The sequence below is a fragment of the Numida meleagris genome, chromosome 9 (assembly GCF_002078875.1).
Source record: "Numida meleagris isolate 19003 breed g44 Domestic line chromosome 9, NumMel1.0, whole genome shotgun sequence".
Taxonomy (NCBI): Eukaryota; Metazoa; Chordata; class Aves; order Galliformes; family Numididae; genus Numida; species Numida meleagris.
In genome coordinates, this window is record NC_034417.1 from 180,674 (window position 1) to 199,486 (window position 18,813).

Below are 18,813 nucleotides of genomic sequence, written 5' to 3' on the forward strand. Positions count from 1 at the left end.
AGTATTCCTTACAGTAATGAAATGTTCAACTGATCCTGTGCTGTCAGTTTTCATCATGGATTTGATCAGAGCTTGATTATTGTTCTCGCAGGTCTCTGTGGCTGGTGTTTAAGCCCCACTCCCTTCTGGAGGGCTTGTGAGGAGAGCTGTCTGGGAATATCATTTCTTGTTATGATTTAGATACAATCCTTTACTTTGTGGGCAGTTTTGCCTGGTGGCATCATTACCTAATTAAGGATTGCCTCCTGATGCAGATAACCCCTGCTTGGTTTACAGTGCTTTGAGCTTTTGTACTGAAATATTTACTGTAGACTTGTATTATTTAAATTGCCATGGGTAGGAGTTCATTTCACTTTTCAGGGCTATTTCTTATGGGTCACCTGTTTACTTCCTGCTTTCTTCCTTGAAGCAGGACTGAATTCTTCACATGCAGCAATCTGTTGAGAAATTAGCAGTCACTGTTGCTTTTTAGCATTCCCTTCCTTCCCCACCCTCCCCCCTTCCCCCCCCAAAAAAGCCTAAAACAACCCCAAATGTAGTAATGCACTTCAGAATCTTCTCTGTTGAGGTTCATGATGACAGTTGTTCTCAGAGCAGGGAGGTATCAGGGTGAAAGAGTGTCCTCAGCATGGGCTTGTTGGACCAGGGTTGGTGAAGTGCTGCTGTCTCGCAATGCCTTGAACAGCTCTGGAGGGTACAAGTTGTGTGCAGCACATGATTTGAACAGCTCCTGTCTCTTGTCACCTGCCTCTGCATCTCGAGGGTGAGGACAAGGCAGCAGTTAAGAACTAAAGCTAGTGGGAGACCCTCGGTTGGGTGAAAATAGCCTTGTGGCTGCAGCTTGAATTGATACCAGCCATTGGTGGGCCTGCAGAAGACAGAGTGGGGTTCCCCTCCCCTGGGGAACTTTATTGGCCTGAATGCCTTTGTGCTAAGAAGCTAGGCCCTGCAGAGCTGGTATCTTTGTGTGTGAACAGTCAGTCTTGGAGCAGCTGAAATGGAAGCTGAAGTGTCTGCTGCAGATGTCCCTAGCTGTGTTTGTGTTTTGGTAGTTGTGGTTTTTATGTTTGACTTGCTTGCATCAACACCTTACGAAGTTTGTCCTTGAGAGAAATATACCTGACAAAGTATTTTGCTTTTAATTGTAGCTTTCACCATGGGGGACATGAAAACCCCAGACTTTGATGACCTCTTGGCTGCTTTTGACATCCCTGATCCAACTAGCCTTGATGCCAAGGAGACCATTCCATCAGCTGGGGAGGAGAACGAGAATCACCTGAAGTCATCAGGAATCTGCATAGATGAAAATGTGTCCTTATCCCACTCCTTGCCCCCCTCCGATGCTCCTGTTGTGAGTGTTATCGTGAAGAACACGAGTCGCCAGGAGTCCTTTGAGGCAGAAAAGGAGGGGAATCACCTCGGGACTGGTCTGCTACACAATGGGTTTCGCGGGTCCGATCTGCCATCAGAGGCTCATGCTTTGGTGCATAATTATGGGAAGTTTGAGTCGACTTTTATTAATGGTGATAGTTCAAGAAGTTACTCTGAAAAACTGGACCAGTCCAAGACAGAGCCTTTGCCAACTTTTAGTCAGTTTAGCCCAATTTCCAGCCCTGAGCCAGAGGATACATTCAAAGAGAATAGTATTGGTGATAAACCCAAACATGCCCAAACTCCGTATTTTCCACCTCCTTCGATGTATTTGCCAACAGGAGCGTCAGTATTGGATCACTTCAGGAAGGTACCAGAGCCTGAATTAAGCATGTTTGATCAGTATTGTAAAAAGGAACAAAAGGTGGAGATCCACTACCAGCCAGAGAGCAGGCTGGAAATCAGCAGGAGAGAGCAAGACAAAGCGACTGAGAGGTTTGTGGAGTCAGGCAAGGACTTGGTAGATACCAGTAGCTTCCTTGGAGAAGGCTTGGTGTTTGGAGATCTCCCTCACAGTAATTTAGGAGAAGATAAAGGGTCTGTGCCCGAGTTGAACTTGTCTTCATCAGTACCACCTCGCCAGAGGTTAAAGCCAACTCACTCCAAGTTGTCATCCTGCGTGGCTGCATTGGTAGCTCTTCAGGCCAAAAAGGTTGCATGTATTCCCAAAGGTGATCAGCCAAACCTTACAAAAGAACCTGGTCCTTTTAAAGATGGGACAAAGGGAAGTCCAAAAATGCCCAAGTCGCCAAAGAGCCCACGAAGCCCCTTAGAGGTGGTGAGGAAGGCCAGCAAGCAGCCTGAGAGTCCTCGAAGCGTGTGCAGTGACAGCAGTGGGAAGGGTTCTCCTTCCATGGCAGCCAGCTCTCCACCAGCTATTCCCAAAGTTAGAATCAAGACTATCAAGACATCTTCTGGTGAAATTAAAAGAACTGTAACTAGAATTTTGCCAGAAAGTGATGAGTTGGGCAAGTCTTTGGAAGAATCACCTCTGGAAACCTCATCTGCTGAAGAATTTATCAAGTCTTTCCCTTCCCCTGACACTAGTGCAGTTATGGAAAGCGAGGCTAGCAAGAACTCAACCAAAAATGGGGCTGCCGTAGCTATCCAGCTGTCAAATATAGTGAGCCCTTACACAGATGGTTTGAAAACAGATCTTGCTGGAAATACCACGTCTCTCGTGTCCTTATCTCCGCTGCCCAACTGCAGTGGTGGTGCCGTAACAGTTGGTGTTGCGGGGCAGCAGCTGAACAAGAAGCAGCACCAGCAGCAGGGTATCGTGGTGCAGCCGTCCAATGTGACGACCTCCTCCAGCCTCCTTCCCAAAGCTGTGCACTTGGCAAATCTCAATTTAGTTCCCCACAGTGTTGCTGCTTCTGTTACGGCGAAGTCATCTGTGCAGAGGCGAAATCAGCCTCAGGTGACGCAGATGTCCGTGCCGCTGGTGCATCAAGTAAAGAAAGCTGCTCCCGTCATCGTGGAGGCATTCAACAAAGTACTACACAGTGCCAATCCGGTGCCAATATATACTCCAAACCTTAGCCCTCCACCTGACACCAGTATTAATTTACCTGCCTCTGGGTACTGTTGTCTGGAATGTGGGGATTCATTTGCCTTAGAGAAAAGCCTGACTCAACACTATAGTAGGCGAAGCGTTCATATTGAAGTTATGTGCACTCAGTGTTCAACTATGCTACTTTTTTTTAATAAATGTAGCTTGCTCAAACATGCAAGAGATCACAAGAGCAAAGGCTTTATCATGCAGTGTTCTCAGCTGGTGATGAAACCAATTTCCTTAGACCAAATGTTTTCACCTTCTGCGAGCTCTTCAGCATCTTTGACTCCTCAGACTTTGCACTCACCCTCTCCTTTGCGTAAACCCAATGCTACTTCAGGAAATGGGGTAGGACTTTCTACTAACACCCAGCCAGCCTTGCCTCTCTACCCGGACCCATTGAGACTAATCCGTCAAGGACTTAAGTGTTTAGAATGTAACAAGCAGGCGCAGGATTACGTTGCTTTAGCAGCTCATTACCAGAGAACCTCAGAAGATAATGAGAGACTGGTAAGTCATCATCTTAATGTTATTAGTTAAATCTCTGCGTTTAAAGATACTATTCTCTAGGGTAAAAATAGGCATGGTAGTGGTAAGTGAGTTGGATTGTCTTAAAGAAGTGCTTGCAGGGAACGTTTGAGATACATGTGTGCCCCTGTGCATCTGAAGAGATGTTTTAGCACTGCTTTGCTTGCCTTCTTTGTACTCTTTGCCAGCAAAAAGAATGTCTTTTATTATGGGAATGACAGGAAAAGGAATGTAGGGAGGCAGTGGTGACCCTTGAATCTCAAGGGAAGGTGTTGTTAGAGCTCAGAGATCCCACGAATGAGTTGTAGAGGAGTACCAAGTGGTGCCTTAAGCAGGTTTTTGTTCGCTGAGATTGGCTGGAGGAAATCTGGCGCAGATTAATTTTCCCTTCCCTAGAACCTGCACCAAAATCTTCCTGTAACACTTTGAACGTTGGGTCCTGTTTTTTCTTTAAGACTGGTAAAGTGTATATGGGATTAGCTGAGAGGATGGCAACATGGTATGTGTGGTGGGAGGCTATTTTTGGTGTTTTTTCTCTACTTTTGAATGATAGAGGGGTGAGCTGGTGCAGTGTTGGAATAAGAAGCATCTGCTCCTTGGCTCATGAGCATTGTTAGTGGCTTCCTTGCTCCAGTGAACACTGCACTGTTATGGCTTCCATCGTCTTGCCAGGCATTCCCTTGGAGGTGCAAATGGATCTGGGTCCCTCCTGAAAATCCAGCTGATGAGCAGGAAGGGGATGTTCTTCATTATGCACCAGTCTCTGCTGTGGCCACTGTAGTTCTGCACTCTCCAGAACCTCCTTTTACTTGTTAAATGTCTACCATGAGTATCAAGGCCTGTTACACGGGCATACAGTGGCCCTTTATCTTTCTCTTAAATTCAGCAGCAGCAAAAATAGATTATGGCAAATGATTTTTGTGGTGAAAAATGGGAAGGCTGGAAGGGATTGGTGTGATGGTGTAATCACATTTCTTACCTGAGGCAGACCAGTGAGTACTGTACTCTCTCAACACTGTGACTTGGTTTTGAACTATGATGCATTTCTAGGAAATGTCAGCAGTCTGGAATTAAATACTTTCAGGTGAGGGGATACAGTGAGTGTCCTAAGTGAGCTAAAATGTTAATCAGTTGCATTAAAAATTTATTACCAATTTTTGTTGTGGGATTATCAATTCAAGAGCTCCTTAAAGAGAAATGTCTGATAGTATTTTTAGACTAGTCTCATAATGTATTCTGTAACTTAACCAAGAGAAGAGTTTAAGTCTTTTATTTCAAGTTAGATTTGCTAGATGTGAGATGATTTTTTTGAAGGATTTTTCTGTATATGACTGTTGGAAAAAAATGAAAAAGAGGGGATTTTAAAGCTTGCAAAGCCATCTCCTCCCTATTTTATCTTAAACTCAAAGGTGTGTTCTTGCTACGGTATTGTGCTGAGTCCTTTTTCAATGTATCTGCTCTCCTACCAAATACCTCTTGAAATTGGATGGTGTTGGAGGGGTCCATGTAGTAGGTGGGTGCTATGCTTAGCTTTTCCGAGTTGTCAAGCAAATTTCTGAGGTCCAAACTTTCATATTGGTCAGAAGAAAAGAGGAATGTTGATAGGAGCTGGATATGTTTGAGCAGCTAGTTTCACAAACACTTCCTTAGGCAGTAAAAGAGGATAGAAAATATTCATGTGAAATTCTTACCCCTCTTGCGAGTAATGTAAAAGTGTAAATCCAACGTAAACTCCATTTCATACACTCCAGCAAATTCAGCACAATCATGGTCATGTGCACATGTTTGTTCTGGAGCACACCCCTGTTGCAGGGCAGTGCACTGGCACACAGAGGTGGTATTGACAGTTGTGGACAGCCTCAGGCACAAACCACATCCCTGCATCTCAACAGACTGATTTGCTAGAGGATAACTCTAGAAGAGTTTTCGTCTGAGTTCTGGGATGGAGAATTTTGATAAATTCAAAGTAAAGCTGTGTTTTGACTTGCATGTTCTGAAGTGCTTTGACAAATAACAAATTGCTGTAACTTCGATTGTGGCAGAGCAGATCCATGCTGGGTTGTTGCCTGCAGGTTATCATCAGTGACTTTTCGGATGCCTGCTTTTGGATTATTGCAAGAAGGTGGATTCTTGATCAGGGTCAATGGAAGTAGAAGGGAAAGAATGTTGCTAGCTGAGGGGTAAATGTGGAGTATTTGCAGCTCCCAGGTCTGTACTAAAAGAAGGAGACCTCTTACCCATGAAAAATAAGCTAGGTTTTTGTTTTTTTTTTAATGATACTAAATCTGTATTTACATACCTGCTTTATAACCTTACGTGGGTTATAGAGTCTGATTCTGTGCATCAATTATCTGTGACATATGTACATCTAATGTTGAGCATAACCTGAGAAAGTGAGCAGGCTTTGAAGTACTCAGTTATGGTGCTTTTACCTCAAACCAAAAAACCCTACAAAAATAATTGAAAAAAAAAAAAAAAAAAAAACACTTTCCAGAGAGCACAGAACAGGAATGCCACCTTGTTTGGAAAGTGTCTTATCCAATAGGGTTGATTGGAAGAATTAATCTTGTACCTTTTCTTAAGACGATATTTTCATTTACTCGGTTCCCAGTTGCAGTGATATGACTAAAGGGTGAACAAGCTGCAGTGAGAGGCAGGCATGATTGGATTGGAGAGGGGGAACAGCTTAAGCTGGCTTTGTTCCCCATGGAAACTTATCCTGTACATCAATTGTCACCTTAACTGGAATTTCTTACCATGACTCGGTGCATTACTTTGACGTATTTGTGTTTCCTCTATCTGCTTACAGGGAAAGTAAGGCGATTGAGTTTACTGTTCCTTCCTGTCAGTGGTTTGGAACAAACTTTGTATTATCTCTCTGAATGGCCTTGGGTAAAGTCCGTATTAATGGGACTGATAACAGGTAAATGAGTTTCCTAGGTGGGGCCAAAATGAGAATGACCTCGGTGGATCCCGGTTGTTTTGGAAGAAGGAGGGGAGATGGATGTGGTCTGGACAGTAGAGGAAGGGGGAGATGAGGAGCAGCTATGAGGAAGAGAGGGTGACCATGCTTGGGTTGAGAAGGTGGAATGGAAAGACCTTTAGAGACATAATTGAGAGCTTTACCATCATGTTACATTTCAGGCCTTTGGTAGTTACATTGTGTGTTTTGAGCGGATCATATTAATGGATCACTGTTACTTTACCTTTTTTGGAGACTTGTAAGACTTGGAATTTTCATGAGTTTGATGGGATCTGTTTACTGCTCTGCTGTTCTTTTGCAGAATTACAAGAAATGGTATCTCAAGTTGAGTATGTGGTAGGTTGGATTTTGTTCACCAGATGCCATGCTGCCCTTAGGTATTGCGTTGGTCCAGATGTTCAGAAGGTGATGGCAGATGTTTCTTGTAACTTCAGATCTGTTTGGTCTGACTACAGCAGTGTTATGTTCGAGAGCAAGTTTTTTTTGTTGTTGTTGGGGAAGTATAATTAAATATATGCTAGATTATGCCAAATTAGGCTGATTCATACATATGTTCTATAATTTATTTTTGGTGCATGTGTAGATAAAATTTGCTGAACCAATGAGATAAGAAGTTACCACGGAAAGCTGGGAATATTTTACAGGAGGACCTAGATGATTATGAAGACAGAGTAGGAACAGGATGAAGCAATTGAGAATCAGGATGTTTGGTGTCAAGAAGACTCTGGATGAACAAGCTGGTATGATCGTGCAAGGGATTTATGTTAACCTGCAGTACCAGTCAGGGCCTTGTTTGTGGTCCCTGTTCAGTGTTTATCAGAAATAAACTGGAATAAATGAAAAACGACCAAGGAAGTGGAATTGTGATGTTATGAGGGGAAATTAAAAGGCTTTTATGAGTTCAGCTTGGTAGAGACATAATAAATTATGGTGGCTCTCCTTCAGCACCATAGTAGGCACAATATGTGAGAGCTGTGGCACTTTCTTTCAGAAATTAAATCTTCAAAAATGAAGAGTTTTCTCTACTTGCAGGGATCACCAGAAGTGGCTTGTCAGCATCAGACAGCTCCTGTAGCCTGTTCAGAACTGAGCTCAAATTCCAAATGAAGAAAAAAGGAATCACGCAGCTCCTGATGTGTGCAGTATAGATTTGCTTTTCCTTACAGCAGCCTCATGCACACTTGCTCTGTGTATTCGGTGTGGTGTTTAAAGAGTGGAGCTTTTTAAACCTACAGGCTACACTGATGTGAGAATAGACTCAAAAGCTTTACATAGAAGATCAGGTGATGATTTGTCATCATCAGAAGAATGAATTCTGCAAGAGGCTTCCAGTAGCAGTAGTGAATAAAAGATACAAACTGGTTTTGAGATGCAGCTTATTTGAGATTTGGCAATGATGCACCAGTGCACAATAATGTGTGCAGGAATTCAAGGTACATTCAGATTCTCTTGAGCATCATCATCCATCAGAGAAGTTTCATATGCATTGTTTTTCTTTAGTGACTTCACCACCCAGAATCCATTGAGGTAATTAAGACAAATACAAAATGTGAACTAAGGACCTCTGAATTTTCTTTCACCTTTGTGCTTTTGTTCTTTTTCCCTCTTTTTTTTTTTTTGCCTTTTATTTCTCCAATAAGAATTTTTCACTGAGTCACGACGTATCCTGTTTATGCACCACCTACACTGGAGTTACTTAAAAGCAATTTTATTGCTGCCTTTTTTGTTTCTCCTTCCTTCCCTCCTCTTAAATCAATGTTTTATAATTTATTGGCTAAAACTTGCCAAAGGCTAGTAAAACCACATGCTGCAATGGTAATTTCCCAGCAGCAAACAAGTAAGAAAGTAGCCATATCTCTGCTACTTTTCTGTTGTTTTTTTCTTCTTTTATTTTTCTCTTTTTTTTTATTATTTTTCTTCCCTGCATACTCATGTTTTAATTAGGAAAGCAAGAGGATTGAAAGTCGATAGAAATTCCACTGGTGCTGTAAAGCACTGCTTTCTCCATTTCCCAAACCAAGGACGATGAATGCAATCCTTAGGTACTGGCAGATTCTGATATCTGTTTTATATGGACATTTTCCCTTTGTTTTTTATGGGAACAAAGGGCTGGAGGATGTTACAATGAAAACATGTTGAGGGAAGGAAGCAGACAAAGAGATGAAATAGCAGGATGGGAGCAAGACTCAGTGCCCTGAGGCCAAAGCAGTGCGTTGGGATGAGGAGGAGAGGCTGGGGAAGAAGAGGAAGGCTGGAAGCTGGTGGCTTCTGGCAACAAGAGGAAGGCCTCCAATGACTGGAGTCCTGTGATGGGGGGTTATGGGCACGTTTTGAAGGACAGGCCAGCAAGACAAAGTGAAGGAGTTGTCTGTTTTTGTGAAAGCAGCTGGAACACATGAAGCTCTGCCTGGTGGTGGGATAAGATTAACAGGAAGACTGGTAAGGATTGTATGGTAATGGCTCTTTGCTATAGGCTGATTGACCAGGAAGAACAAGCAGATGAGGTCCTGTACCAAGTGTTAAAAGTAGTCTCACATTCACAGACCTGGGCCTTATGGAGGACTGCATCCACCCGCAGTCCCTGAGTAGCATCAGTGACAATCCCCTGACTCAAGAGAAAGGGGAGCCAGTGGGGAGAGGCGATCTGGATTTTATAATCATGAAGAATGTGGGAATGTGAAGGTCACAGGCAGCCTTGGTTGCGGTGTCCATGAGATAGTGGAGTTCAGGATCCTGAGGGCAGAGAGAAGGGTGAAGGACAAACTTGCTGGACTTCAGGAGAGTAGACTTAGGCCTCCTCAAGGATCTGCTTGAAAGAGTCATAAATTGTTTGATTTGAAAGGGATCACTGGTTCACCCTACCTGCCGCAGCAGGGACACCCAGTGCAGGGTGCCCAGGCCCATATCCTGGCTTTTGAAGATTGCCAGGGAGGAGACTCCACAACTTCTCTGGGCAGCCTGTGCCAGCACTCCATCACCTGCACAGCAGAGCAGTGTTCCCTGATGGTCAGAGGGTGCCTCCTGCCCCAGTTTGTGCCCAGTGCCTCTTGTCCTGGCACTGGGCACCATGGTAAAGAACCTGGCACTGCCTTCTGTGTACCTCCTTGCAGGTGTTTGTTGATGAGACCTCCTTGATCTTTCTGTCTGAAGTCACAGCTCTCTCAGCCTCTCCTCACAGCAGAAGTGCTCTGTGCCCTTCATCATGATGGAGAAGTGTGCGTCTTCCTTCTGGAGGGAGGGCCGAAGTCTTGTAGTTGGGATTAGCAACTACTTGACTGGTCATGTACAAAGGGAGCTGGTTAACAAGCAAAGTAATTTATAAAGATCCTAGCAAAAATGACATTTGAACAGCTGTGGTACTATCTTTGGTAGGATGCAAGGTGTAAGGAGGTGCAAGGTGAGAAGAAAGAAGCAGAGCTTAGAAGACTGATGGACATCGCTGTTGATGGATGGGCAGGATGGAGGGCTAATGTAAGAAGAGAGAGGAGACGCGTGCTATGTAACCTTAGGGGTTGTACAAGTGATTGGAAAGTGAGGATGTGGAATCCCAGTGTCATCCAGTAAGGGATGATTTTAGCAACTGGGAGTTTAGGTTTTGCAACACAGGGGGCACAGCAGTTGTTCAGTTTGTGGATCAAAAGAAATGATGTAGAAACTGAAATTCTTAAAATTATGGCTGAGGTTGTAAGGAGGAAAGATTACAGTCTGAGAAAGTTGAGAATTATGTTTATTTGATGCAGCATTGTCTCTGTATGGGATACTTAGGGCTGGACTTGATGAATGTTCCCTTACTAAAACTTGACTGGTTTTAGGTGTCAGTTTGGGTCTAGATCTTTCTTTTAACTAATAACTAAGTTTCTATTACGTTTTTTTTTCTTCTGCAAGTTGAACGTGCTAGTGAAATGATACGTAGTCATTTAGAGAGAGCCCTGGGAAGGAATGTTTAGCTTAGCTATCATGAAGCCTGCACAAGAAATTCTCTGCTGGCCACTTCTGCTGAATAGAAATAATCCAAGCCAAAATAACCCTGTGGACATCTGGATGGCTTGGGCCAGCAGTAGACCACCAGACTGTAGGGTGGGCCAGCAAAGAGTTGTGCCAGTGGGTGATGGGGCAGGAGGTGCAGAACTGGTGTGCTGGGGCCGCACATTGCTGAAAGCTGTGCTGCCAGAGCTGCATCACCCAGCTCCACAATGAACGTGCTGGAGGGTGCGGGTTGCTGGTCTTCATCCCAGTGAGGCACTGAGTGAAAGCTAGCGCAGAGTTCAAGGTGAACTTTTGAAGTAGTAATTCCTTGCTGTTTTTTTTTTTGTGTGTGTTAGAGCAGAAGCATACTGGTAATCTCCATTGCAGTGCTCTAACTGGGATGCCTTGGGTGCCCCTTCAGTTCTAAAGCAGAAAAATAAAAGCTTGCAAAAGGCTGTGTGTGGGAAGAACTGGGTCTTGGGGGGGCCTCTGGTGGGGGATTTTGGTTTGAATATATAAAGAACAAGGGCTCTTCAAAACATTTGCATCCTGAAAATATCACTTCTGTTCCCCTCTTGTTTCACTTTGAGTACTCTTTTTGTTGTTGTTGTTAGCAGTCTTTCTTCTTTAGTAGCCCGGCTTCCATGCCTTGCTGTCAGCATAGCTCTGTCTTCTCTGCTGCAGCTCTGTGGTGGTTGTGTCGAGGAGGATTTCTGTAGTTTGGGGGCATCTCTTAAATGTGACTTTTGTCAACATCCCCTAATTCTCTATAGCAGCGAAGAGGATCTAAAACTGGTGTAAATCATCTCTGCTTGCACTGAAGCTGGTTCCCTTTCAGTTTGCATCAGCAGTAAGTGAAAGTGAAGGGTTTTGTGCCTCAAGTTCAGCTTCCAGTGGGGTGTTAATGGGGATCCTGCCCTAGCTGGGTGCAGGCTTCAGCTGAGTGAGAAAATTGGCCACGGGCGTTTCGTGGTGATGCCTGCATGTGAGAAGGGAGATTGCTCTGACTTTCTGCTCCAGTGTGCTGTGCACAGCTGGGCTGGAAGGGAACACACTTGTAAATGGATCAGCTGTGGCTCAGAGTCCTTTATGCAATTATTCTAGGGCAGCAGAAGGGTCAGCGGTGCCATCGCTTTGCAGGCACTTTCCTGAGCAAGACTGGGCTTTAATTTCAGACTTTGTGATTCACAAACACCTCCGTGGCTGTGGGGTTGTGCTTCCCACTCTAGAAGGGTTGGGCTAATACGGCTTTCTGTCCTCCACTCTGCTTCAGCTGCTGTTGGTTTTGTTGGCTTTTTTTTATTTTTTTTTTCCCCTTTTGAAGAAGCTGATAAATAGAAATGGGAATAAAATGAAGTGTTCTGAAGTGGCAGAGCTTCTGAGTGTTTTCCTGTCTGTGAATGTGACTTCTGGAAGAAGAAAAGCCTGAATGCTATGTGGCAGGCAAACTGGAGTTACGTAAAACTTGCAGCAAATAACTCTTGATTAAAGTGTAGGTTATGGGAGCATATGAGAAACACAGACATTACACAATTCAAATCATATCCTGGTAACATGCTTTAGAAATAACTGACTAATGAATGTCTCAAATTGCTGCCAGACTTCTTTGAAGAGTCATGGAAAACTCGGAGAGAGATAAAAATGTGACGTCTGGAACCAAGTTACATTTTCTCATACAAAGCAGGAGCGTTGCAGAAGGAAGAAAAAGCCGCTCAGTCTCCAAGATGATGATGATGATGTTTTGTTAAATTTTATTAATTCCTGACATCTGATTTGTTTGATGTGACTGCTGCTGAGCGCTGTGCTGTTCTCGCAGAAGCACGGGATCTGTTCCCTGCGGTGGCAGTGCTCAGCGGGCAGGCTGTCACTTGGTGCATGCCATGAAGACTGCTCTTTCCCATGTGCATCACTTGAATTCTAGAGACAAGTAAATACAACCTGCTGTCATATTGCCCAGCCGCTTCTTCATGCAGTTCTTAGTGGCCAGCCCCTACTTGTCATTCAGAGGCTCAGTGTTCTGTGCCCCCACTGAGCTCTGTGTCAGGGCGGGTGTTTATCCAGCTGTACCCACAGGCACAGGGCATTAATTGTGCCTTATCCTCCCTGTGTCTTGCTTTTTATTCCCTAATTGCATGGTTCTTGCAGAGCCTGAAGAAGTTAACAACTGGTGTTGATGCCCCTGGCTAGCTAAAATCAAAATGTAACCAGCCTCGACAAGGTAGTTTTTTGGATCTTGTGAGACAGTATGTCTCGCTCTGCTACAAGGGCAAAGGTGCCTTCTCCTCGTGTTTGTGCTGAGTCTGCTTTAAATACTGGGAGAGGTCAAAGTTGAGAAGTCCTCTTCTAACCATGCCAAAAAGCTTCATTTCCCAGCACAAATCAGCTAGGAAAAAATGCCATAAAAGACAATAAGGACACCTGAGACTGCCGTGAACATTAAGTCCTACTTGCAGCTCACCCTTTAACTGCTGAGCAAAGCACTCTCAAAACATTCCTTGCCTAGAGGTCCCGGGGATGCTTTAATTTCCTGTTTATGAGTTCAGACGATGGCTCAGTGGTGCTGCAGTTCCTTGCTGGAACCTGGGGCTCCTCCAGCATTTGGGAAGGACCAAAGTCCTCCTGATATTGGTGTGTGTGGGTGTCCTGCGACAATTTCTTCTTGCCATTTCTCTACTACGGAAATCTTTCCTGCTTCAAATTCGATCTGCAACACCTCAGATCATGGCTTTTGGATTGCTTGGCAGGTTCTGAAGTTTCTTCCTTCCTCTGCCTGATTTCTTAATCTCTCCTCTGCTCACAGTGAGCCTTCTTGGATTTATTGTAGCTTTGTGTTTTATTATAAATGATATTTTCTATTACTTGCCGTATTTTGGACAATGCAGAAGAAATTGTGCAGTTCAGTTTCCCACTTTGATAACACATCATTAGCTGCTTGCTGCAGCTCATTCTCAAGGTCAAGTTGGGAGCAGCGGAGTGATCTTGCATGGATTTACTAATGACAGAGGAGAGTTTTAGTTCCTAGAGGTATCTACTATAGCTGTCCATATGTGCATACTGCTGTGGTGCTAAACTTTACGTATCAAGTAAACAAGGCTGCTCCTGCAAATCTGTACTGCTATTAAGTGCGGCCCTTCCAATAGCAAGGAAAAAAAAGGGCACGGATACAGAGAGAAAGCATCTTTGCATCATTTGTAATGCCAGATTATCAAGAAGCATCTCTAAGGATATCATTGCACATGTGGCTTGTGTTCCTTGGAAGCTCAGGTTCAGTCTGGTTCGAAGAAATATTGTGAAAGGCAGGAATGTGGTTTTGGGGGAGCAGGCTGCCACGTGTCAGCACTGCGCTGAGTTCAGCAGTATACATTTCGAGTCAGAGGGCAGGGAAGTTCTGATTTTTGGAGATTTTGATGCAGTTTTGGGGGTACTTTCCAGCTCATGTGTCTCACTGCTAGAATGAAACAGGTGACTGCGAAGGGCTGGTAGACAGGGGTAGGTGCTGCGTCCTCCTATAAACCTGATAGATTCCTGGGGGGGAGGAGTCAAATAGAGAGTAACTAACTAATTCAGCCTTTCTTTCATCAGACGTGTCAGGTGTGCCAGATGATGCTGCCCAACCAGTGCAGCTACTGTGCCCACCAGAGGATCCACGCTCACAAGTCGCCGTACTGCTGCCCCGAGTGTGGGGCTGTCTGCCGCTCCGCCTATTTCCAAACCCACGTCAAAGAGAACTGCCTGCATTACTCCCGCAAAGTCGGCTTCAGGTTTGTGCGAGTTTAATGCTGAAGGGACAGGAGGGAGTGGGAAACTGGATGTGGGTTTTGGAAATCTTCCTTAAAGCAGAAACTGAAGAGGATGTAACACAGAACCGGCGTGGTTTTCTGTAGGACGAAACGCATTTGAAATGGGAAATTACTAAGTGAGTTTAAGGGGAGGTTTCTGAGAGCAGACATGATTTTGAGGCAGCTTTAAGCTGAAAGGTGCTGGCATTACCTCCAGGTCGCACACGGTCCCCTCAAGACCGCTGTTCACAGCCAAAAGATTGCAGATCTTAATCCTCCACGTCTCTTTGAGGACTGAGCATATGTCAGTTGTCACAAACTGAGGGATGCACTTTGTAGATTATTTTATCTCAAAGCTCTTCTTATGAGCTGAGAGAAACGAGGGAAGGCTCCAAAGGCTCTGGATGTGGTAGTGTGTGCGCTTACATTGTCGTTGCTGCAGCCAAATTGATTGCTTTAATAAAAGACATTACATTTCCCCACAAGCTTTTCCTGCTTTGTATGTGTAGATGCAGATGATTTACTCGGGAGATGAGTGATGGACTAGATGACCTTTTAGGATTCCTTAGAATTCAGTTTTTTCTCCATTTACCTTTAAATACCGTGAAATGTAAAGTGAACAGAGCGATATCTGCTCTCGAAGCTGTTCTTTTAAAATGTCTGCCAATTGAGGAGGCCTGCACTGTGTGGCTTCTTCTAAAATCATACTTAAGTTTTCAAGGGCTGTTTCTTTCAATCATGAAGAAAAGAGACATATCCAACTGATTCTGAATTTAATTATATACAGATAGGTTTTGTTTTTTTTTTTAATGTGGGATCTGATTAGAGGAGGCATAGCCCACAACAAAGAATTAATTCTGTTTCAAATTAAATGGCTGTGATACTGAGGCTGTTTGAAAAAGGAATTAATTTCAGAGAAGGAGGAATGCTGAAAAAAAGGAACTGGAGAAGATGTCAGAAAGTGAGCCACAGCTTTGATGCAGTTGCTTGTACTTCGCAGCACTAGTACTTACCCTCCTATTTCCAGCTGATGGGCTCTCAGTCTACAGCAGAGGTTGGTCCTGTTTCTTAAGTGTGTGCTCTTGCATTTTTTTAAAGCATTATTCATCCCAGATTTATAATATCTTTATGATGCCTCCTTAATCCTTATCAGCAATGCCAGCTTCTATCTGTCCACAGATGTCTAGCAAATACTTGCTTTTTGTGCTGGGAGCATTAACAAATGTCTGAAACAAGGCAGAGTTCGGGAATGGTACTTATGGGGGGGGGGTTTAGCTTTTACCAGCTTCTCCAAAAGTTACATTTCTCTTTAGCTTCTTTAATTTGCATATGCTGGTGCTCATCTTTGGCAGCTGAACCCACCAGATAGGGGAACGTCTGGCTGTGTCATCCCTGTCGTACTTCCTGTCTCTGCTGCCAGGCTGGCGTCATTGCAATCACTGAAAACAGAAGAAATTAATTAAAGTTGTAGAACCAAGTCTAGATAATCCATGGCATCTGTCCTATGGTCATGTAGCGACTTTTGTTCTTTCCTTTCCTTTTCATTACTTGCAGAGCTGAAAAGCCAAGGGTTTCTTTTAAATCCTGCCTAGGGTCAGCTCAGCTTTTGCTTCTTCACAAAATATGTCTCTGCTTTCCTTGAATTTCTGATGCATACTTCTTGTTTTGTTTTCCTGATCAGCCCGTGTTTCGTCTCCTATTCTGCTGACATCCCAGCGCATCCAATTAAGTTTGAAGTAGGATTCTTTGAATTCAGGTTTTAGTCATGGCTAGTGATTGCATTGCAGATGGGAAAGGTCTAATGCACTTTAACATGGAAATTAACAAGCCTACCCAAAATGCTGCCAGGCTCCAAGTGTCACCTGCCCACCTTTCCCACCAGTCCCCACTGACCACATGGCATGCATTTTCCTGCTTGCTGCTGTTCGGAGAGTTCAGGAGCTGGATGCTGGCAGCATAAGAGATATGCAGAGGGTTAAGACAACGTCTTGCAGCCTTATCTTCTCTCACAGGATTCCTTCCAAGACTCGTACAGCACCCTTCCTTGCCCTGAGGCTATCCTAGAGTCTTCTCTTGCAAATTATCCCCTCGTGCTTGGATTATAGCAGAATTCAAAATTTACAGAAACTACATGGCAAGCCTCTGACATCCTCCATCCACTTTGCTCTGCTAATTAGCTTACTTTATTGAAGTTCATCTTTTTGGCACTGGATTCTTGATTACAAAGTGGCTTTTGTTTAAACTTCCATTTACTGTAAATTAAATTAACTGGTGATCATTTGACCCTGAGTTAGTAATTATTTCATCCCCTAAATCTTTATGAAGTCTTTAGTGCCTGCCAAAACTGAGTGTAATGAAGAGCTATGTCTTGTTGATTTGAGAAGTGTTTGTTGAATATTCCTGGTTGTACCATCTGTACCTTCCTGCCAGGATTAGAGCTTTCTCTCCCATTTATTCTTGGAGATTAATTCTTCCTAATAAAAGAGTTCCTGGTGCTACCCTAATGAAAGTCGCTTTCCCCAGCTGACATGGCTGAGGATTGGGCTTGAAGGCAGAGCAGAATATTGTCATGTTTTTCCAAGGATGACACCAGCTGTTGTCACTGCTTCCCTCTAGAAAATGAAGAAAGAAGCGTTCCTGTGCGTATTTTGGGGGAGAGGATTTGTCTCCTCTGGGCTGGCTTCTGCCTAACGAGCTTTTGAAATACAGCTTCAAAGCACAGACTTGTTTCCTAAGCGCTGTCAGGAGGCTCGTTTGGAGGGAAGAATAATCTAGCAAACCTCAGAACGAAGGGAAAAACAGTCATAAAGCTTAACCCCAGCTTTGCTGGGGGAAGCCATCTCTATTTGTGGCTATTCTGATCCCAGGTCAGAGGGGTGCTGGTAAGGAAACTGAGCCTCATTTGCCATTGCCAATGTGTGGCTTCCCGTGAGCTCGGCTGTGCGAGGCATGCTTGGGAGAAGTATTCAAGTTAAATATAGGATGGCCTCAGTCAGATGTTGCTATTTGGGGAGAGGCCTCTTGGGAAGAGAGCGAGCAGCTGGGTCACCCTGGCTTTGTTTGGGGCTGCAAGGAGGAATCCTTGGGCTCCACCTGCAACCTCTTCTTCTTCTTCTTCTTCCCATCTTTCCTCATGGAGCATCCCCAGACAAGTACTATCCAGGCAACGCCTGTGTCTTAATGGCTTTAATGAGCTTAATTGCTTTCTGTTGCTGTTTTCAGTATCTTTGCTGCTGCTGTCATTATTTTCTGTTGCTTAGCATGGTATGGTATGGGGTTACTGAAGATTTCCTAGCCGAATGTTCTGTTTTTAGTACATTTGTTATGCTGCTTGTTACTACTCGGAGACCTCTTCAGATACCTTTATTTCAGTTCTTCACTTGCACCTGTGATGGAATTAGCTTTCAGGGGTATGAGGCTGCATTTTTATGTAGTGTATCTTGCCTTCTTCTTTCTGGGTCATTTTAGTCTCTGAAGGTTTCTTTTATAGATGTGCTCCCTTGCCGATCCATGGATTCTGCCCAGCTGGTGAATTCCTGTATCACATTTCTCCTTGATTCCTCTGCGTTGTTACTGAAGAGACTAAACAAGGACCTGCTGTACCACGGTGCATGCCACCTGCCATGCTGCCTCCCATTGGGATGTGCATCTTGGAAGCAGTATTGCCTCTCTGATTCAGCTCTTTCCTTCTGCATCCCCTAGGTGCATCCATTGCGGGGTTGTCTTCATGACCTTGGCGTTGCTGAAAGTGCACATTCATGAGAAACACTGCGAAGTCTTCCACAAGTGTTCTTTTTGCCCAATGGCCTTCAAGTCACCAGACAGCACCATGGCTCACATGACCAGCCAGCACCCAGCAGAGCCTCACAAGACTACTCAGTAAGTATTTTGTTATTATCTGCTCTTCTCCTTTGCTGAGTTGCTCTGCAACTGCCTCCACTTTCTATCTCAGTTGGTTTTTCTTCTTTCTTTTTTTTTTTGTTGTTCGTTTCTGTCGTCGTATCAGAAGAGCTGCCCCTCTGTCTGCTGGCGGAGGTTCGTTCCTAGCCATGGCATGCTCTCCTTGATACAAATGCTGTCTCCTCTGGTAGGAGGAGAGGAGTTTGGGCAGAGAAGAGCAGAGCATTTGCAAACAGATCTTAATTGATGTCTTTTGGTCTAGCAGGAGCCGGAGTGACATCTCTTGATAGATAGCCCCAGAGTAACTGCTGAATCTGGCACTCCAAAGCAAGGGGAGAGTTGTGCTGTGCAGCATTGCCCCAGAAAGAATCACTAGAGAGAAACCTCTTGTTTTTTCCACTCTATAGCATTCCCTTCGGAGCCCTGAGCTACTGCCAAAAATGTGTGCTGTAAGGGAGGGACCACGGAAAGGTGGAATTGAAAGAAATACGTAGCAAATATACTCTGAGTCCGCTCCCATCCATCTGCACTTACTGTCACACACGTAGGTAGTTATGCATATGCATGTAAGCTTATTTTTAGCAAGTTGTGGTATGTGCCTGGGGCATTTTCTTGTTTTTCTCAGTTGAGATAATAGTTCAGTGGTCCACGTGGGAGTATGTTGACAATAC

The 18,813-nt window shown here is 44.3% G+C and overlaps 1 protein-coding gene across 2 annotated transcripts in view; it reads left to right on the top strand.

The window, feature by feature from the left end:
• The window catches only part of ZNF592 (zinc finger protein 592), a 30,016-nt gene continuing 12,328 nt past the window's right edge, over positions 1,126–18,813 (top strand). For both annotated transcript variants that reach the window (XM_021407081.1, XM_021407082.1), the window contains exons 1-3: positions 1,126–3,496; positions 14,046–14,224; positions 17,945–18,121. In XM_021407081.1, the coding sequence (XP_021262756.1) occupies positions 1,157–3,496; positions 14,046–14,224; positions 17,945–18,121 (2,696 nt within the window). In that variant the 5' untranslated portion in view covers positions 1,126–1,156. The remainder of the gene's footprint in view (positions 3,497–14,045; positions 14,225–17,944; positions 18,122–18,813) is intronic.